The sequence below is a fragment of the Labeo rohita genome, chromosome 12, assembly GCF_022985175.1.
Source record: "Labeo rohita strain BAU-BD-2019 chromosome 12, IGBB_LRoh.1.0, whole genome shotgun sequence".
Classification (NCBI taxonomy): domain Eukaryota; kingdom Metazoa; phylum Chordata; class Actinopteri; order Cypriniformes; family Cyprinidae; genus Labeo; species Labeo rohita.
The window spans coordinates 21,930,212-21,953,031 of NC_066880.1; the positions used below are offsets into that span (position 1 = coordinate 21,930,212).

The 22,820-nt window shown below is 36.4% G+C and overlaps 1 protein-coding gene across 5 annotated transcripts in view; it reads left to right on the forward strand.

Annotated features, from left to right (window-relative positions):
• ccser2b (coiled-coil serine-rich protein 2b) overlaps positions 1 to 22,820 on the forward strand; it is a 66,493-nt gene that overhangs the window by 1,229 nt on the left and 42,444 nt on the right. For 4 of the 5 annotated variants that reach the window (XM_051124459.1, XM_051124458.1, XM_051124462.1 and 1 more), the window contains exons 2-3: positions 13,294 to 14,685; positions 17,159 to 17,343. In XM_051124459.1, the coding sequence (XP_050980416.1) occupies positions 13,329 to 14,685; positions 17,159 to 17,343 (1,542 nt within the window). In that variant the 5' untranslated portion in view covers positions 13,294 to 13,328. Of the gene's footprint in view, positions 1 to 13,128; positions 13,198 to 13,293; positions 14,686 to 17,158; positions 17,344 to 22,820 lie in introns of those variants that run through there. The other variant, XM_051124461.1, reaches the window with a different exon arrangement.

The window sequence follows — 22,820 nt, forward strand, 5'->3', positions numbered from 1 at the left end:
TTCAAGCAGATGATAAAAACTTTTGTGGTGTTTTGAACACTTAAAGGTCAGACACACAGGTAATGATGGCCTTTGGGTAATGTGACACTCCATTTCACTACAAAAAGACTAATACTTTGGTGGCCTACAATGATCTCTCATAGTCTTTAATGATCCATGAGCTCTTGCATAATGCAGGTTACTTAGATGATTTTTAGTCTAGTCTGTATGATGCAAATAATGACCATGATCTTTGCTTACTCTCTCACATGGCTTTAATGATAAGAAGGGAATTAGATGCTTTTTTGTCTAATATGATTATCCAATCAACTAAGCTTAACTGATACTAGTTAGTAAAGTCCTGTGGTTTTGTTTGCTATGGTTCAGAACATACTGTATAAAAAGATCCATGTGCTAAATATAATTACTATGTGTTACCTCCCCCAACATAAACTGTTCTCTGTGCTGTTCTTGGCTTTCTCCGATATCTGATCTTCATAGATAATTCATGCTTTGACCTCTCTGGCAGGGTTTGTGATGGTTGGGTGTGGTTTGTGCAGTCTGGGCAAGCCAGAGAATGCCTGTGCATGGTAAAGAAATGTCCCAGTTGTGATATCAGTGCATACATGCATCTTATATCACAATAATGATAAATATCATGATATACTGTGGAATTTCTCAGATACAGTTCTCAAAGACCTAGTAAATAAATGAAGCTCAAGAAACGTAATAATAACAAAAAAGCCATGTTATTAGCCTAATTCGCAAAAAAAGAAATCAAACAAGTAACAAATGTAAAATAAAACACTGGGGAGTATATGAATTAAATATACACAAACGTTACTCAGTCAAGAGCAGTGAGTAATTTTCTCTTTTAATTTTGCTGTTTGATTAGAATTAAGGACATACACCAATACACTTTTTATTTTTTATTTTGTATGGATTCATACAATCCACATTTTCCTACAGTGTGCTTATGCTCCGTTATCATGTTTTTATACAAATAACATCGTAAGAATTCATACAAAAATGCTGTTGTCTAAAAAATACTTACATTTTGGCATGGGTCCAACATTTTGACATATTCATCCATTCATTTATTATAAGTGAATAGTAAGCTGCAAAAGAGACCTTGATGATCTGGTTCAGGTGTGTTTAATGACAGCTACACAACTAAACGCTGGAAAGTGGCTCTCCAGGAACAGGATTTGGCATCCCTATTTTAGGTCGATGCATCAGTTGTTGTTGACACAGTCTAGTGGTCAGGCAAACTAAGGCCGCATTTACATCACATGGTTTAAGCCGAACTCCATTTTTTTTTCCCTCCCATGTGGCACAGATCAGAATGACCCACAAACGTGTAAGCAGAAAAAAACACATGGATACCAATGTGCTCAGATCAGTTTCAGGCCTCATTTATATGTGGAAATAGATCAAATATGAATTTATTTGTGTCTGCCATGTAAGTGGACAGATCGGATATTATTACCCTGTCAATGCAAGCCTTACGTCACTGAAAAAGCAACGGTGGCTTGGTGGCAATGAGGTCAGCTCAGGTTGACACCAACCATGATCACATGACTTTTTTCAGTGGAGGACAAAGGCTCAACCCAGTGGAGTCTTTTGAGCCTTTGGTCTAGCAGAAGCATGTATTATCATTTTTTTTGCGTCCATTGCAAATCATGCCATTTTTAGTATAGGGATCAGTGTGTGTGCTGTGTTTTACTTGGTTGTTCGCCACGGTTTGCATGTATGTAAAAATGTCCCTGACTATTTAGGATTCCTCCAAATCCAGATTACACAAAAGTATTTATGAATTCAAAGATTTGTGTGTTCAGTACAGTTGCAAGAAAAATTTTGTGAACACTTTATAATTACCTGGGTTTTCTCATTAATTGCTCATTCATTGTGATCTTCTTTTAAATCACAATTCTAACCAAACATAATATGGCAAAGCAAATAACAAACAAACAATTGTACTTTTCAGTATTTGACTAACCATTAACAGTGCATGCTGGGAAAAATTAAGTTAACAGCTTTTACAAAAACTGAAACATAAGAAAAGAATATGAGTCTGTACAGGTTTCTCAGTGCTTTTTTGGTAAAATCTGAGGCTTGTAATGCTTTGTTTAACATTGCATCTCATTGCAATGGAATACTCATGAGTCTGATAAACACAATCTTATGTTTTAATGTCAGTACTGGGTAATGACCTGCTTAAAAATAAAAGTCATACAGGTTTCTTACATTGTTAGGTTATTGGTTTGCTTTTTAATAAGTAGATTTTTGGTAGTTATTAGCATACTGGTGTTTGTGTAAGCATGTTCCTTGAAGGAACAGATAAGTCCAAAGTGCCAACTGCCAAGACATTTTACCAGTGAATGTCAGGATAGCAGTGCTTGACCTCAAACTTAAAAGAGGTGGGGTAAATCAACAGAACAATGCACAGGAGTAAATCAAATGAAGATGGAGTCCTGATCATAACCTAACTGTGAAGATGTGGGGTGAAACAAAAAGTTTGTTCATTGTTGCTGCTAAAGGAGGGTATGAGTTGCTAGACTCAAGGTTACTTTTTCCAACGTCTAGTCTGACTGTATTTTATAATCAAAAAATCCAGGTAATTCCATATGGGTTCACAAAATTGTTCTTGCAGCTGTATCTTCAGAAGCCTTTACAGAGGCATTCATGTTGTGTGCATTATTTGCACAGTGACTTGGTTATTGTGAGTCATTTGTTTAGTTCAGACAAACTATGCAAACTTGCTTGAAGTAGCTTTGTTTCCCCATTGTCTGAACTCTCAGGTGTATTGTTCAGAACAAGTGCTCTGAAATAGTCAAACTACAAAAGCAGCCACATAAAATAAGGAAAATAAGGTGTGTCTAGTGCCTGCAGGTGGCTTTAAAGTGCTCTTTACATATTGCATGTGCTTTGTTTTCCCAGCATTTTATGGAACATTCAGATACCTACAGCAAGGGCCTTAACCATGTTAAATTCAGTCTTTTTATTAGACATATCTCTGCCTCATGAAAGATGAGATTTTGGTGTGATTTTTCAAAACATGTCTTATACCAGCCCAAGAGGTGCAGGTAAAGACACATGAAGCTACTGGTTATAGCCCCCAAACGGCAAAACTTTCATTTTATCTTCATGGTCTTTACCTTCTTCTTCTTTTTTTTTTTGTTGTAACTCTTCTGAAATGTTTTTTGTTTTCTCACGCTACCCTGGACCACAAAACCAGTCATAAGTGTAATTTTTTTTTAAATTGCGATTTATACATCACATGAAAGCTCAATAAATAAGCTTTGATGCATGGTTTGTTAGGATAGGACAATATTTGGCCGAGATACAACTATTTGAAAATCTGGAATCTGAGGGTGCAAAAAAATCTCCTTTAAAGGAAAAACTGCCTTTAAAGTTGTCCAAATGAAGTTCTTAGCAATGCATATTCTGGGCTCAACGCTAAGGTTTTTTTTTTTTTTTTATTTTAATAAATAAGCTTGTATGACATCAAAAATGCCAATGAAATTGTACAATTCTCGATTCCAATTTCGATATTACAGCAAAACCTACTAGCCTAATATAAAGTTCAAACATTATTTGTTTGTTCAAAAATGATTTTATTATTATTATTGTTTTATTACACTCCTTATTGTCGAGCCCTGATATTACTAATCAGAAATTAAGTGTTGATATATTTACGGAAGGAAATGAACAAAATAACTTTATGGAACACAATCTTTACTTAATATCCTAATGATTTTTGGCATAAAAGAAAAAAAATCAATAATTTTGACCCATACATATATATTGTTGGCTATTGCTATAAATGTACTAATGCTATGTATGACTGGTTTTGTGGTCCAGAGTCACATATATGTTATCGACAGCTTTTAAATTGGTATAAATATGGTGAATGTTAATGTTGAATTTGGATTTTAACACATTAAGAGCCACTACAAAACTGCTTCGGTAATTTCTCAGCACAGCTGTAATTAGTTGTTTGCTTGTTCGTATGGCCAAATCACAACCATGATATAATACATTTTTGCTCATGTGATATTTACCATGAAATCAAAATTGACCCAAATTATTTTCTTAACGAAAGACACTTGTCACAACACATGAGGAGGAAGGCACAACACGACGATCAAATGCAATGTAAAGTCTTTAACATAATCCACACAGGTTGATCCACAAAAGGGAGACAGGAACACACGTTCATTGATGAGACCGGACACAAAGCATTGAACTTAAACAACTTATAAAGAGTGGCTAATGATACACAAACAGATGATGGTGATAAACTAATAATGACTCAACGAGCACAGGAACAGGAACAACCATATATGGGCACATAAGGGAAAAACCAATACAAAAGTCAGGGGTGTGACACCACTTCAACAATTCATCTTTGCATATTTTGTATAACATAATGTTTATGACTCTCTGCTGATGTATGCAAGACTATGCTGCAGTTAATCCAATTGCATGCCTACAGTTTGATACACAAAGCTCACATTTCACAATTAAATCAACAACAGATGAATAAAATCATGTCCTGCCCTTTGTATTCTATTGTTCGATAAGTCGTTTCACTCGGAACAACATGGTTGTTAAAGGGGTCCTGTTATACTCTTTTTCAAAGTCTTGATTTTGTTTTGGGGGTGTACTAGAACATGCTCTCATGCTTGGTGGTTTGAAAATTTTTAACATAATTTAAATTATTACAATACCTTTCTCCCAGCCTGGCACAAATAGCTCGATTAGTTCCAGGTTTAATGAAGGCCAGCCTTCCGAAAAAAGGAAATGTGTTATGATTGGTTAGCTATCCCAGTGCGTTGCGATTGGTGAACAGCTTAGACTGTGTTTTAGTACTGCCACGCCCCTTGTCAAAGCAGTTAGTGCAAGCTAGATTAATAGTAAATCTTATGTTTTAAATATGGATATTTTTCTTACAAAAAAAGCACATCGATTCGCTACAGGTGACCTCCGGTAGCTGTGTGAGGCACTTTTTATTATGGATGGATGCACTTTATTTGACTTTATTAGACTCCGATTGTATTAACTGAAAGAAGGAAGTCATATACACCTAGGATGCATTTAGGGTGAGTAAATAATACGCTACAGTAGTGTTGATTCCCATCCTCAGCCTGTGAGATCGCAGATACATGATATTATCGTGCTAGTTTATTTAATTATTTTACATACTTAGTTTCATTGCCGGAAACCAGCTCCAGCATAAGGCTAAAAGCAGCCTAACATTATCAGATAACATCATCACTGATCACCCTAGCCTATTCTAGTGCAGGTTTATGCATTTTAAAAAACACTCATGTTATAAGTGAAGCTATCTACACTTTATAATGAATAAATCTCTTACCACACACTGCGCACGTTTGCAGCGTGTTACAGCTCCGACACGGCAACCGGAGTAGATCTTTGGCATGTTTCTCGACCCCTTGTACTGCACACGTCTGCGGCGCGTTACAGCTCTGCCACTCTAGTCAATGCTTGTGTTTATACCATAGACTGTAAAGAATATGGACATAGTGTCTGTGGCATCACCTGTAGGTTTCTGAAGAGCATTTTTGAAGCTCTTAGTGGGCGGGAGTTGGCCGTCGCCATCTTGGAATCGCGTCACTCCTGGATAATCGAAAATGGGCAAAGAGGCAGGAGGTGGGTGGAGCTGGTTGCAGAAACCATGCCCGCCTAGCGCGACAGTGGTGACAGGAGCGGCAATCCACCTGTCACTTAAGTGGGCATGCCGTAAATTATGCAGAACTTTAAGACTTAATATAATTTAAAAAAATTCAGCTCCCTCACAGTTGACATGAAGGGCAAAAATTAGCTATATAGACCAAAACCACTTTTTGTACCAGGCTGTAAACATATTTTTTTTCTGCTGTAAAGTTGGGCATTTTAACATGGGGAGTCTATGGGATTGACTCCCTTTTGGAGCCAGTCTCTAGCGGTTAGTTGATGAATTGCAGTTTAAGTCACTTCCGTGTTGATTTCAATAGAGAGAGTGGGAGGTTGCAACTTCCATTTCATGTTAATTTTAATAGAAAATGAGACGTTAAATCCCGTCTTTTGTTTTTTTTTCTCCCCCAGTATTCTGGTTGGTAGTCGACAGATATGGTTTCAGCCACAGTTACAATGGACTTAACTTTGTTAAGGCCAGAGAGGTGTGTGATGAGAATGAAGCGATAAAGTTTATTAGTTGTAGGGTAAGTCAGCATAGATAGTGCTTGTTTAAATGCTTCTGTGGTACTTAGTAAGCTGAAAAAGAAAATGAGAGTGATATTTTTTCTTTGCTCCAATTTGATTAAAAATAGCCAGTGAATAATTTTATGCTCATTTTGCAGTGCCTTAATATAGTTCACCTAAAAATGAAAATTCTGCCTTAATTTATGCATCCATCCATAAAATAAATAAACGAATAAATAGTCTGTAGCTTTGTGCATTGTATTTTCTGTGGCCATATTAATTAGCTGATTAATGACTTTTATTATAAAAGGTTTTGGAAGATGATGTGAGGATCAGCCACTGGAATGATGGGAATTTTAAGTGTGTGTGTGTTTGATATAATGATCTTGTGACTGTGAGATGATGTATACTTCCTCTTTTTTGTGGAGGCTGCATCATGTATGATCTGAATTGGATATGCTGACTTTTACAGCGTGCTTTTAGACAGTTCAATGGAGACATATAGCTATATAAAGAGCTGTATGGTCAGTAACACCTCAGATGAAGGTGACTTGGGTCTCTTTCGCTCTGTTTACCATGCAGACTCTAATGATTTGTCAGTGTTTGCATCTTTAGCAAGGCTCTAGGTTTACTCTTTTCATTTTTTTGTTTGGTTAGTTTTTCTGTTTTGATGAAAATGTTCTTTATGTAGTCAATAAGTTTCATGTTCACAAAATGAGGTCCATTTGATATAATATATATCAGTATAGTATAATTTCTATATATGATTTTATGAAAATAGCATTTTGTAATGGTCACAGTCACACAAATGTATCAAACTGTAAAAGCCAGAGCATTAAACATATTTAAAAATAAAACATAAAACATGTATAAACATTATTGATTTAAACATGCAGGCCTAACAAAATTCAAAAGATTGATCAACAAAAACACAAAAGCTGTCCTTGTTGAAAATATTTTCCCATCATGTGTTGCCTGTGTGCCTTTTCTGTTCCTGCCCTGCCCAGTACAGCTGCCAGTCGTGTTTTCCCCCATATGGTAGGCCTTAAAAAAAAAAAAAAAAAAAAAACATGCCCACTAAACTCTGCAATTGAGTCCTCGCTTATCTCTTACCATAAAAAACAGCAGAAAAAATTTACTTGTACATTTTCCATTTTTCTCACTTTTTTCTTATTGTGTATGTTGTAGTTATTTAATGTGTTTAATTCTCATCATGTCAAACCCAGGCTCATGGGAAAAACATACCTGTAGTGACATTTCAGCAAAATGAAATCACGTTGCTTCTTGTACGTTCCGTGACACATGTAAAATAAAAGTGGCACTAAATGCGTGTAAACAAAAGAAAATGTGGGATAAAAAATCTTTTGCTGAAGCATCTATTTTATTTGAGCTTGTTTCTACATGTCTTTATGTTTTTATCATGACTCATGCATTGAGACTCATGCTCGAGCAGTTCGCTGTGCAAGTGTAGTGTTGTACCAGGTGAGCCCCTGAGCAAGTTTACCAAGTTTGCAGCAGCAGGACTGTAACCGTTTAGATGGTTATGATTATGTTGTCTGTGTCATTAATTGTTAGCTTTGTAAAGGTGCTCAAAATAATTCATACTCTTGGTAAATATGATCAAAGAAGGCTGTGAAAATTAATCTGTATCATTAATCCTTTTGATTGTTTATTTTAAAGATTTACAAAAATATATCCTTTCATTGTAGAATAAGAATTTAAAATGGAAGAGAAATCTCTTGATGTTTTTCTCATGATCTCATGATGTTTTTCTCTAACACATTGGCCACAATTAATCATACCCTTTTATTCAATATTTTTTGCAACCTCCTTTTGCCAAGACAACAGCTCTGAGTCTTCACCTATAATGCCTGATAAGTTTAGAGAACATCTGACAAGAGATCACAGACCATTTCTTCATACAGAATCTCTTCAGACCCGTCAGATAGGGTTCAGGTCAGGGAACTGAGTTGGCTATGGCAGAAGCTTGGTTTTGTTCTCAGTGACTCATTTTTGTTTTGATTTTGATGTTTGTTTGTGGATCATTGTCCTGTTGGAGGATCCAACCACAAGCAGTTAAGATTTCTAGCAGGGTATTTGTTAGAGTCTATGATGCCAACTATCTGAACAAGATATCCAGGATCTCTGGCAGAAAAGTAGGCCCACAACATTAAAGAAACATTAGTATATTCCATTGTGCACATGGGGTACTCTTTATCAAATGAAAATGAAATTGTTGAATGAAAAATCAAATGGATAAACAATACAGACTTATTTTCACAGCCTTCTTTGATCATATAGGGTATGAATAATTTTAAGCACAACTGTTGGTGGTGTGACAGTATAATGTGCAGATTCTGTTATACTGTTTATACCACAGTAGATATAATGCATTTGGGCAGGAATGCTTTACACATGAGAGTGTCACAGAAGCATGGAGAAGTGTGAAAACAAAGTGCGATGCGCCTCAAATGAGACAAGGAAGAACTTGTTATTAAGGTGTGATATAAAGCGGATATTAGTTAATTACTGTTGGTGAGCAACATCACAGTTTGCCACATTAACACAGAATTCAAATGATGTGTGCCACATGTGCAAATCAGATATGCTGCTTTTAAATGCTGCTTGTGATTCATCTCATCCCGTCGGATTTTAGAGTGGGAACTTTTATTGGAACATTTGAGTCATTTACATTTACATTTACGTTAAGTTTGTGTAATGCCGGATTTATTCATTATTTATTCATTCATAACCTAAAGTAAATTGTATTGTGATATATACTGTTACCAGATAAGATGATATGTGTGTATATATATATGTATATATAATTTTTTTTGCTGACAAATGGGTAAAACTTAGTGGTTAAGATAATGGTAAATATAAGTAAAGATTTAAAATCTTGTAATTAGCTTTTAGCACTTTGATCCTTAAATAGAGTCTTTTAATGTCATCTAATGGTAAATATGCCTGGCAAAATAGTCTTTTTTTTGCTCTAAAAATGGTTAAACAAGACACATTTTAATGTGTGTGTGTATGTAAATAGTTACTCATACTGTGATTTAGTAATTGTGCCTTTACTGTGACTTACTGTGCCTTTTAGAATTGTATCTTGTAAATGATACAGTGGTGTGTGTGTAGGCAAGGTTGGCTGTTGCAGCAATCATTACCATTTGCCTGCGTTTGTTTTTCTGGCATTTCATTGGTGAGTCACATCTGTCACATCTGTCTCATCTGTATGTGTCTGTCATTTTGTCTTAGTCTGTCTTATTTTTGTTGGTCTTCTAAAGACAATATTTGATTTTTTTTCATGCTTGCATCCTTTTGCATCACCTCATGTGTCATGTGTCATGTGTAAGCATAGGTGTGCCTGGGTGTTTGACAGCAAACACATTCACTCAGTACAACATACAGTACAAATGCAAATAGTGATGGGAAGCAAATGTGTCTTAAGTAAACAGCTATAGAAGGTGCATAGTCTATTCTGTTAGATCTTCAGTCATTCAATCCAGTGGGTTTCAGTCCAGCTTCATTCTTTTCAGTGACTCAGCTAGATAAAAAAGAACTTCCTGGAATTCTCATGACAGTATTCCTTGTCACATGTGTCAATCTGTTTTGACACTTCTTAGTTTTTTTCTTTGTAAAATATATTTGTTGAATGTTTCACAGTTTCTACAAAAATATTAAGCACAGAACTGTTTTCTACATTAATAGTAATAAATGTTTTTCTAATTCAGCATATTAATGAACTTCTGAAGGATCATGTGGGTCACTGAAGACTGGAGTAGTGAATGCTGAAAATTCAAATTAAAAACTTGAATGACTCAATGAAAGTTCTTAAGTTATTACTAACATGAACTCAAGGCAAGCACATACCATAGGCCTATTCAGACTGCTATTGATCTACAGAAAACAAATGAGCTGAATGACTGCAACGTCATTTTCGACTCTCTCTATATAGGCATGATTCTTAAGGTGGACAACTCTAATGTAGAGCTGAGATTTTAGTTCAGCTTTTAATACTCTTCAGTCATATTTGTTATTGAATAAGTAAAAGATGATGGGTATGAACCTGTTCATTGTTAAATGATACTTTTCTTTTTTAACTACACCGTAAAAAACAATGAGTCAACTTAAAATAATTTGTTACCCTGCTGCCTTAAAATTTTAAGTTCAGTCAACTCAAAAAAGGTTTAATCAATTTGAAATGTTAAGTTTTACTAAGTGACAACTTAGATATTGGAGTTAATTCAACTTACAATTTTAAGGCAGCTAGGTAACAAGCACAGCTTTTAAGTTCAGCAAACCAATTTTTAGTGTAGTCAACTCGAATATCTAAGTTGTCACTTAGTACAACTTAACATTTCAAGTTAACAAAACTTTTTTTTGAATTGACTGAACTTAAAATTTCAAGGCAGCAGGGTAACAAATTATTTTAAGTTGACAAATTGTGTTTTTTTTTTTTTTTTTTTTTTTAACAGTGTAGAGTACAACAGGTACAGGTGATTTCTGAGCACAAATTCATTACAGGCATTCTTTGTTGATCACAGTGCATATTTTCTGCAAAAATCCACAACCCAATGGGAAAAATTTGTTAGTTTTTGTCGAGGAGACCAGGGCAATTCTAACTTCTGTGTTGGTCTACAAAAATAAGTCATCATGGCAGCTCTCTGTTAATACCACGTATAAGCTTGCTTGCTTAGCATCCCTGAAAACTCTGCTAGAGTAGTTTATAGAATTATTCCTGTAAAGAATGAGTGTAAAATTCATGTACCATGTACTTACCACAGATCTTTGAAATACCGTTGTACATTTTCTGTCAATTACTTGATGAGACCTTCCGACAATGGACTGCATGACTAAAAGAGCCAGTCCAACACAAAATGTTAATGAACTAAGAAGGGAAGAAAGGGTCCAAAATTCATGCTGAATCTTGTGCAAATCTTATAAGCAGCTACAAGAAACATTTGGTGGAGTTTGTTGCTGGTAAGCTCTAAGTTACTAAACTCAATGGATCACTTAGTTTTTTGGTTATTTGTTAGTTTAGTCAGATTGTCATATCAAAAACTGATTTACAGTCTTTTCATTGCAACCATAAATAAATTCTTTAGAGGCTTGAACATAACATGCTTCCAGTACGAACTGATCTCAGTTAGTCACAGGGCATGTTGGTCTGTCTTTCTCCTGAATAGATACTTTGTATCCACTAACTTTTGGCAATGTGGCAATATCTCCACTTGGTCATGCTTTAGCCCTCCAGTGAATTCATTAACACGGACAGGGCTTTTGAACATTGTAACATAATGATTGTGTAATGCTTTATACCCCTTCATCAGGTTAATCTTCATCCAAGTGCACACGTGGCTTTCACCTCTGATCTTCATCAGAGTATTTCAGGAAGGGGGCCCTCTCATATGATGCCTCTTTGTTAAAAATATCAAGACATTTTTTTAAGTACTTGTATATCATTTGGCTGTATTTCAAAGCCTCGAGCACCGCATTTAATAGTGTTATTGTTGAAATCCTCATGTCAGTCCCATCAAACAAGGGAAAGTCTGAGGACAAGGCTAAGGTGGTTTTCAATTCTGGTCCTGGCGCCCCAGTGCTCTGCACATTTTGTGTGTCTTTCTTTTCTAACACACCTGATTAAGATCACAAGTGCTCTCTTTTCCAACATAGTTCAAAAAATTTGGAGCTTTCTGAAACCATATTTCAAACAAACATTTGCAAAAAGCATTGCAAAATTAAGTGGTTGCAACTACAATCAACATCATTTTTTAAGAGTGTGCATGTGCATAAATATGTAAGGGCATATACAGCATCTCAGAGATTTTGAATCTCTAATATTAGTAGTCCCTACTCTGATTACCATGCTCTGAAATTTAAAGTTTTCTAAAGGGATAACAAAGCTATGTGTGAGGTCTATATTTGGTTGATTTCTTGAAGAAAACTTCTTTTCCACCTTGTTCTGTCAAATTATGATATAGGGGAGAGTGGAATGATTTGAGCATGTGGAGAAGTTAATCTACCCCTTGTTTCTAGATAATCTTAAACAAAACTGGTGATATGACCACACATATTTGAACAGTTAACCATTTTACTCCCCCTGTGATGGAGAGAGGCCCATGGAATAATTGGTAACTACATTTAGGTTCAAAAAACATTTTTAGTGAGTTTAAAGTGAGTTTTGTATGTTCAAGGAATCATGCTTGTTGTGTCTAAACAAAACAAAAAATTGTGTCCAAACCTCTTTGTCCTTATTAGGATTGAGGGGAGCTGGATCCTCACCTAGTGTCTTGAGCCACAGACAAGGAAACTCCCTAGATGGATGACCAGTCCATCACAAGGCTGACACAGAGATTTTATGAAGTCATGTGTATTGAATTTCTCTTCCTTTGATATAGCATGAGGTGAAAATGTTCAGTTTTACGTCAGCATAATCAATAGCAGTTTAACTCGACGTGGCTAAACTTACCCTCTCCCTAGGTTCAACTTACCCCTCACTTTTTTTTTTTTTTTTTTTTTTTGAAAAGCCATGTTTTGAAAGCAGTTCATTTTAGATCCAGAGTGATTATTCCCAAGGATGCACCACATCCTGAAATTTGTGTACATATTTAAGTTGGAACCATTATGTGCTCATGTCATGTGCTCACTTAAACACACTGTAAGTAAAAACTGGCTCAACTCACCCCACTCTCCCCTACTGTGCCAAAACTTCAATGACTTTCATTTGCATCATCACATTATTGAATTTGAATATATGCAAAAGTTTGCTGATTTTTATGGTTCAAAATGTGCATGAAAAGGCATGTGATATTACACTATGTAAACACTGCATATCCATGTGCTGCTCCGGTGGCTGTTGTGTATAACAGAGGTGCCCAATCCTGTTCCTAGAGATCTTCCTACCTGCAGAGTTCCAAACCTGATCGAACACACCTGTCTGTAATCATCTGAAGATCTAGCTGGTTTGGTTGTGTTTTTGTCACGGTTGGAGCTGTACTTTACAGGAAGGTAGGTTTCCAGGAACAGGATTGGGCACACCTGGAGTACAACATGTAATCAAAATACTTGGTTCATATTTTATCCTCTCTTTCTCTTTTTTTGCAGTTCTGTCCTCACATCAATGGTGGTAAACCTAGCTGATGGAAGGGAACGCTGTCAAACAGCTCAACATGGTCTCAAGGCTGCCCAAGTTTGCTTCTTGGCCTTCAGGCACCACTATGACCACCCTTCCTCAAGGATCTGGCTTCCCGGTTTCCTCATCGGAGTCTAAAGGTGGACCTCTAGGCAGGCACAATAATTTAACACGTCTGCAATCCCCAAATTGGAGAAAGGGTGAAGAGGTCATTGGAAATAAAGTACAACCCTCTGGCAGTTTGGATGAGGAGACTAGTGTAACTATAAATTCACAGTCTCCAGTGATGGTGACTAAAAAGCCTTCCCCTGCAGCTGGAGTAAAATGTAAAAGTTCAGTCCCCACTTTACAAAGTAGTTATCCCAGGAGCGTACCCCAGCCTAGCAAAACCTTTCCCCGCATGACTACTCCCAAACGCCTCTCAACAGGGAATTCACTGTATAATGACATAGCTACTCAGAATGGAGTAAGTGCTGGTAATGGGCGCTGTGGCTCGTCAGGGTCCGGTGTTGGTCATGTTCCCCAGCAAAGAACCCTGCAGAACAAACTATCATTGTCTAACGACAGCATCAAGTCTGCCTCTAAAGACAGCATAGTGCGCTCTCAGAGTTTCACCCATTCCAAGAGGGCAGCATGGTCCACCAACACACCCATTACCCGTTCCTACTCCTTTAACAAAGCTGCAGATCTTGCTAAAGAACTTCCCAGACCTTTGGCACAATCTCCAGTGGCTAAATCATCCCCCATACAGCCAAATATAGTGTTTTCTGAAGAGAAAGTAAGTAAATATGGAATTCCAAGACCATCTGCAACGACTAGCAGTCATCTTTTGCAGACAAACACAACAAAGAAATCCCTTTTGCCTAGCTTTTCAAGTAACAAACCTTCTGTGCTCAGCTATAGACTTACACGTCCAACACTAACCAAACATCCCCGTCCTGTTCTCCCTGGAACTGTCCAAAAAGAAGCAGAATTGAGTAAAAATGTCCAAGACGCTACAAAGATAGCAGACACCACTTCAGAACCAAGTAGCAAAACTGAAAGTATTGAAACTATCCCAAATGAGATTTCTTTTGAAGCAAAGGAGGCTGAGCGGAGTCTGGGCCCCTCCTTGGAGGATATGTCGCTATCATCGTCCTCCTCTGTGGAACACAATGACACTAGTGAAGAGTATATGGATGACTTTGATAATCTTGGGAATGGAGGTGAGACCCTGCTGCTGCCTGTCCTTGATGGGTTTGACCACTTAGGACTATGTAAAGATGACAGCGCTCTAATTACAAAGTGCAATGAGGAATCGTCGGTGACCAGCCTTCACACCTTCTTATCCGAAACTGTTGACTGGGCAGGGATGGGCCTCACAGGTGTGACTAAGAATTGAGCATTACACCTCATAACAACTTTTCGCATTTTCTACATGAATGTTCATAAATGCAATAATTAAATGGTTCTTAAAGATCTTAAATATATTCTTAAGAACATTTTTTTTTCTTAATTACAGGCTTAATTTGGTGATTGGTTGACGGTTCTTGCTAAAGACTCTCTTAATAACTCATGGAAAAACACCTCAAAAACTTGTCTTAATGGGAGTTTAGCACCTTTTTTCATCATTTGTTTTTAAATAATATTTTTTAAAAACCTGTCCCTTATTGGATTAATTTGAGTAATTTTTAAATTTCGACACATCATGAGCATAATCATTAGCAATCATTATTGTCTCAGCGTATTTGTTCACATCTCTAGTAATATTAATATGTAGCTTGTCTTATGATGTAATGCTTAATATTCAAAACAACCCAATAAATTCATTAACCATCTTACCTTATGTGTAACTGGACATTATCCTAAATTTAGAGCATTCGCCTCAGTAATTCATATTTGTTATAAATTTTGTCTTGGAACAATCTCATAAAAAAGGTAAAAACCTTCTTGAGAAATGTTTTGGGAATACAAAGCATTTTTAACTTCATTCTCTATTCTTTATTCTTAATATACTTTATTAATTTTAATCTCAATGTATCATGAATCTGATCATCCTCTCAGGGTTTAGTATTGACAGATTGACATTATATTCTCTCGTAGACACAAGCCAGTGTGATTTCTTCTTAAATAATGGTAAAATTACACAAAAATACAGTGTTGAAAGGTGAAGTGTGTCATTTTTTTCATTGTTAAAGTAGCTTCGATTCTCTTATCTTAGTATGTACTATACATGCAGTTGAGGTCAAAAGTTTACATACACCTTGCAAAATCTGCAAAATGTTCATTATTTTACCAAAATAAGAGGGATCATACAAAATGCATGTTCTTTTTTTATTCAGTATTAACCTAAATAAGATATTTCACATAAAAGATGTTTACATATAGTCTACAAGAGAAAATAATAGCTGAATTAAAAAAATAACCCGTCCAAAAGTTTACATACACTTGATTATTAATACTGTGTTGTTACCTGAATGATCCACAGCTGTGTTTTTTTTTTGTTTGTTTGTTTGTTTAGAGATAGTTGTTCATGAGTCCTGAACAGTTAAACTGCCCACTGTTCTTCAGAAAAACCCTTCAGGTCGCACAAATTCTTTGGTTTTTCACCATTTTTTGTGTATTTGAATCCTTTCCAACCATGACTGTATAATTTTGAGATCCATCTTTTTACACTGAGGACAACTGAGAGACTCTTATTACAGAAGGTTCAAATGCTCACACAATGCATTAAGAATTTGAAGATCTGGGTAAATTTAACTTATTTTGTCCTTTGGAAAACAAGTATCTTTTGTAGCTTCTGAAGGGCAGTACTAAATGAAAAAGAATGGTATTTAGACAAAATAAGAAAAATGTACACATCCTTCATTCTGTTCAAAAGTTTACACCCCTGGCAGTGAGTGTTTGAACCTTCTGTAATAGTTGCATGTGAGTCCCTCAGTTGTCCTCAGTGTGAAAAGATGGATCTCAAAATCATACAGTCATTGTTGGAAAGGGTTCAAATACACAAAAATGCTGAAAAACCAAAGATTTTTTTTACCAGGGATTTTTTTAAGAACAGCGGGCATTTTAACTGTTCAGGACAAACAAAGGACTCATTAACAACTATCACTACAAAACAAAACAAAAAATAAACGAACAAACAGCCCTGGTGAAAAAAACAGCATATGCTGGTAGGTATGTTTTGATGCTGGGATGCTGGTTAGGTATGTTTTGATGCTGGCTTAAGCTGGTCCTTAGTTGGTTTATGCTGGTCCTTTGCTGGTTGATGCTGGTCCTTGACCAGCAACATTACCAGCAAAATCCAGGAGGGGCCAGCATAAACCAGCTAAGGACCAGCTTAAACCAGCATCAAAACATACCTAACCAGCATCCCAGCATCAAAACATACCTACCAGCATATGCTGGTTGTTTCACCAGGGAGCTGTGGATCATTCAGGTAACAACACAGTAATAAGAATCAAGCACATGTAAACTTTCGAACGGGGTCATTTTTTAAATAATTTTCTATTAAGGACTATATGTAAATGTCTTTTATGTAAAATATCTTATTCCGGTCAGTACTAAACAAAAAATAACATGCATTTTGTATGATCCCCCTTATTTTGGTAATTCTGCGAGGTGTATGTAAACTTTTGACCTCAACTATGTATATTTTTATTGGTGCTTCTCAGCATTGCACATAATGCTGTATTGCATTTCCGGAAAATATACAAAGGATATGTGTGACGCTTCCTTAGATTTTTGCCAAAACAAGGTACCTTAGAAGGCAGCATAATGATGAAATATTGTCACTAAGATTACTTTCAAATATTTCTCTCTGTCCCTTTCTTATCCAGTTTATTGTCTTTCTTTCAGCTGGTAAAGATGGCTTTGAGCATGAGATGTTGTCTTCTGAAGGCGATTTTCCTCATGGCTCGTCTTTGGACCTGTCACCCTCAGACAGCTCCGGAGGGACTTACATGTGGGACGAAGAGGGAATGGAGGCACTGGCAGACTCTGGACACCCCTGTGGAAGCTTTGACTCTGATCTCAACAGCATGGTGAGTCCGAAGCCTTTAAGTGAAAACAACACAAACCTTTTTTTTTCATAAACAGCATTTTAATTAGTTTTAGTAGTGGTTCTTTAACTTGCTTATACAACCCTCTAAGCAATCCTCCTTAGTGGTACATGGCCCTGCGGTGAAGAATCACTCCTTTAGACAACTCTCTACAATCTTGTTTACAAGCTCCTGAAATGCACTTTTTGGATCAGCGTGCTTTATGTTTGACATTTAAAATCTCAGCTGATTGTGCTGTTGACAGCACTGCTAATTTTTGTGTGTGGTTAAGTGAAGTCTGTTTTGTGTTCATAGCCCAGAGACTGACTGGATATGGCTGTCACCTTGATTTATTGAAGGTGCATCTGTGATTATGCATCATAATACTGAGAGTACTCCAAATTGGCTCCTGCTGATATTCATTTGTCTTTCCCCTGGAAGCAGGCGATCAGATTGTCAGCTTTATGGCAGTCGGTAAATAGTGAGGTGAAATCAAAGTCAGATGAGAAAATGACTCTGCATTTATGCCTACAGCGCTAGGGTTTATCCTTCTTTGCAACTATGATCTTGTTAATTGCCTCTTCCTATAAAGATAAGTATCTTTCAGTATTTTAAGACAGATTTTAAAATAATCAGTCTAACTATGGCTCTGTTTTGTAAAATAGTGGATATATTAGATAAGATAAATGACATTTGCATAGTCCTATTACGACTTCAGTGTATTATAGTAATACCGTTGCTAAATAATATTAGATAATATTTGTTATTCATATGTGGTGTTGATAACTGCCACATACAGTAAGTGACTGGTCTGACAGAGACACCTTGTGGATATTTAATGCCATAGTTTGATGATATGTAGGCCTGCTTTTGGGCTTGGTTTAGTTCCTTTAGTTGTTCAGTTTCTGTCATAGCCAATACTACTACATTGTGTATTGTATATGACATTACATACAAGTTATGTATCAATGATGAAAAAATTGTGTTTTTTGCGATTTTTGCTCTTTAGACTAAAATGCTATTCACCATTTTTTAATTGCATTTCATCAGATTTAATCGGAAACTACTGTATATGAGTTGTTTTTTGAATGTAAGTGAAGTCAAGCCAATTTTTGTACTTTTCACAAAATACTATTTAAAAGCAGATTTACAGAAATTCACAAATTTGCCACATTAAATTTTCCACATTAGAGCTGGGCAATTGGATAAGATTGGATTGGTTAAGATTTGCTATATGTAGTATTTTTTGCTTTATGTTCGAATAATGTTCAGTATACCTATAGTAGTTGTCAAGTTAGTAATTCTTTTTGTGGTGATATTAAACATTATGAAATCTGTAAGATTTTGGTTTCACATTCTGGTGTAGTAACTCGAAACAATACCGAATACCAGTTCTCTTTCATGGCTTAACAGTCAAGTATTCACAAGATTACGTCAAAGTCATTATATCAATTTTGGTATTGTAACAGCACTATTTCTTTGTAGTAAAAGATTCTTGTCATAGTAGCCTCTCTTAGATTAGTGACAGCTTTTTAATTATGAAAACAAAAGTAAATGACTGTTTTAATGTCTTTTGAAGCTGTTTGAGTTCTCTTTCATGGCTTATTGCTGAACAGTCAAATACACACAATGCCAGTCACTCAGTTATATCTGTAAGCGCAAACATTTGTATATGTTGAATCTGTGCATTACCACTTGAAGTGACAACTGCGATATATAACTGCTACCGTCTTTGGCTCAGATCAAACAACAAAAGAAAGTTTTAGCAGTTGCAGGAAGTTTCATGGAAGTTGACTTTGTGAACCACTGTGGTCAGTTTTTACGGAAACAGGAATAGTTCTGGCCCACTATTGTTCTTTGCTGATTAAGTCTTGCTATGGTTTGTGTACGCAGTCATAACCATTAGGACAGTTGTACTTAAAACACCAAACAATTGGGCTGTTAAATGTACAGACATAACTGAAATACCAAATATACATGAGTATTCAGACCTTTTGCTTCGACATTTGGATATTAACCCAGGTGTATTCCATTTTTTCTAAATCATCTTTTGGCTCTTTGTACTGTTTTACTGAAGTCCACAAAATATATTAGAGCAAAAACTAAGCCATCTGGGGTCAAAGATCTGGGAAAGGCTACAGAAACATTTTTGCTGCATTGAAGGTTCCCAAGAGCACAGTGGCCTCCATTATTCTTCCTACAGCTGATCGTTTGGCCAAAGTGAGAGATCAGTGAAAAAGGACCTTGGTAAGAGAGATGACCAAGAACCTGAGATCTTGTGTAGAGATGGGAAAAATGTACAGAAGGACTGCTATCACTGCAACACTTTGCTGATCAGGGCTTTGAGGCAGAGTAGCCAGACAGGAGTCTCTCCTTGTTGAAAGCACAATTAGTGTTTCTGTAATACCTTCAAGAACCGCAGGGGGGCAGCAGAAACTCACACATATTCACTCTATAAAAAGCATCATCTATTTCAGTAAGCTTATTTTACAGAACATCCTACAGGAATAACTTCTTTATTCAACCTTGTGTTGTTCCAAACCTATATGGCTTTATTTTTTCAGTGATACACACAAGGAGCTGTTTTGATTTTTTTTTAGCTTATCTTTTTTGTAAAACACAATGGGGAATGGGGTTTACAGATTAATGTATGAAAAAGGAGCTCATATGACTCATGCATTATTTTTAAGTCTTAAGAATTCATATGATAGCTTTGTTGGAGGAATAGACTCAAATTCATTTTCTTATTCACTGGTTCTCCACCACAACAGGACTCAAATATTTGTTTGCAATATTTGCCAGGTTTGACATCGATGTCTGTTCATTGATGCTTAGACCTGGTGTAACACATGAGGGTGAATAAATAGTGACAGAATTTTCATTTTGCCTGAACTTCTTTTCCCAAAACAGCCACTGTGCTTTGTGTATTACAGATTAATGGGATGTCACCTATTTCACTTCACCACTCTGCCATGTGGTTTCATCAGATGTGTGATAAAATACAGGCGAAATCTTGACAGTTCAATGTTGTGGCCACAGTGAAGGTGTAAATTAGGTTGAAAAATCCCAAGGTGTTGTAAGTAGGCTGACAGCGTCTGCCTCTCTCATGTATGGCTGACCATAACCAAAACCCTATACAAAAAGCCCATTTATTTCAGGAAAATGGCAGTGGAAGTGCTAAAATGCTAACTTGTTAACATACAAAAAGACAGTATGTCAGTCCTGTAGCACTCTATAAGCAAATTATGTGAGCTAGGAAGTGTTTGACCAAATATACAATTTTAGCAAAATAGGCTGTTAATTTATCTGCTATAATCATATACATATAATAATAAACATATACCTTAGACAAACAGAAGTTCATTAGCAAATACAGTAAATATCACGCACACACTGTGACTTGTCAAATTTTAAACCAAGGCATAGAAGTGACTCAGGATGCAACTAAGCGAGAGAAATCTGAGCGACAATGTTCTGCTCCCTCTCTCTGCCAGAACGTCTGTCACGCTCCGATATCAGCGTCCTCCTCTCATTGGCTGAGTCAGAAAGGATGATTTCCTCCCCACTGCCTATGTGTATTTCTTCAGACAGTTCAGCTGACCCAGTGTGCTGTGTGTCTGCACTTGCTCACTGACCTGGGTTATGCTAGTGCAGGATGTTAAAGTCATGCAAGTTTGTTGCAAAGTGATGTGTCTGAGACACTGAGTAGCCAAACTAGCTGAAATTATGGGACAAAAATGTATAGAAGATGTGTTTTAAATTTACAGTCTTTATATTCTGGGAAAATGAACTAGACTTTGATCAAACTGATTTTCATATAGGACATGTCAAAACGTTGTTGTAATTAATAAATGTTAAAAAAGGGAACAAAATAACAGTCAGCAAACCCAGTCCTCTCAAACCTGAAAAGGTCAGATGAGGCAGTGCGCCATTAGAGGGCAGCATGTTTCCAACATGGTGAATTGCTACAAGACTGTTGTTTGCAAGAGAGACACTTACATTATACATGACTTCATTCTTTCTCTATTTCTTTTGCTTTCTTATTCTCTGTTTAGGTCTCTTTCTCACTTTCACTCTCGTCATATGGGCTTTCAGTGCTACTTTCTTAACATTGTCTAGTCATTTGGGCTGTTTAGAAGTTTGATGCATCTCCCTAGTTCTCCAGGACCGTCTGTTGTTGTTGCCTGCCAAGCATCACTTGAGGGCTCTCACTGTGGCACTGAATCCATTAAGATAACACATGTTTCTCTTTTTTTTTTCTTTCCTGAATGCAAAACTTAATCTATAATCATTCCCAAAAGAATTTGCAAGTTTGCTACAGCATTTGATTTTAATAGTAAACAACAGTACAAAAGATGTTACTAACTATTTTCCCGCTGTAAAAGTTTTAGGGTACAATAGGGCTGCCCTTAAGGAAAATGTGTTTTTCATTGCTTCTGCAGTGCATGATTGCAGAAATAACTTTTTATTGAATAATGATGGAGTAATACATTTTGTGAGAAAATAATAAATCCTAAAAGTAATTTGTTTTGTTTAAAAATCATTTACATGTATGAGTTAGGGAGGGGGGCCTTTTACCCCACACTCAGAGCAAAAGGCTCATCAGCATGGGGCCAGTAACTGAAAACTGAAGATCATTAACTAAAGCTTTGTCTCAGAATATATTTGGAAACTTTAATGATTCTCATTTGCTGCATAAATTTACATTATTTAAAAACAAAAAACAGATGTTAGATCAACTTAGACCTACTTGATGCACTTTTAAAGTCGAGTTGCAAAGTGGGTTTACAGACGTAAAACTCATAATTTTTAAGCCATCTATTTTATCTGGGACTTATTTCTTTAGGGTTGGACTGTTTGTGCCATTGTGCATTCTTTCTAGCTTGTTCGTTAGCTAGTAAAATTAGGTCAACTTTTAAGTTGCTTTGGTTGAGTTGCTTTGGCTCAATAAGATAAGGCTTAAAGAATATCAGCCTCTGGAACAGTGATATATTATCAATATTTACGGGGCATTAGGGGCCTGACAGAGCTAAGCAAATGGCACTGTGCACAGTACGGTAGTTTCACAAGTTCCGATAAGCTATTTAAAGGGTTAGTTCACCCAAAATTCAGTCATTAATTACTCACCCTCATGTTGTTTCAAACCCATAAGATCTTCGTTCATCTTTTGGAACACAAATCCAAGAGTTTTCTGACCCTCCATAGACAGCAAGGGTACTGCCACGGTCAAGGTCTAGGAAGGTTGCAAAGACATCGTTACAACAGTCTGTGTGATATCAGTGGCTCAATTGTAATTTTATGAAGCTACTGGAATACTTTTTGTATGCAAAGAAAACTAAAATAATAAGTCCAGTTTATTCAACAATTCTTCTCCTCTGCGTCACCCTAGCGCCATATTGGAGAGTATCACAATGCATGTGCGGGCTTTCTCTAAACATAAGCAAAACACGGTGCATGCGTGTTCTACGTCAACATGCATT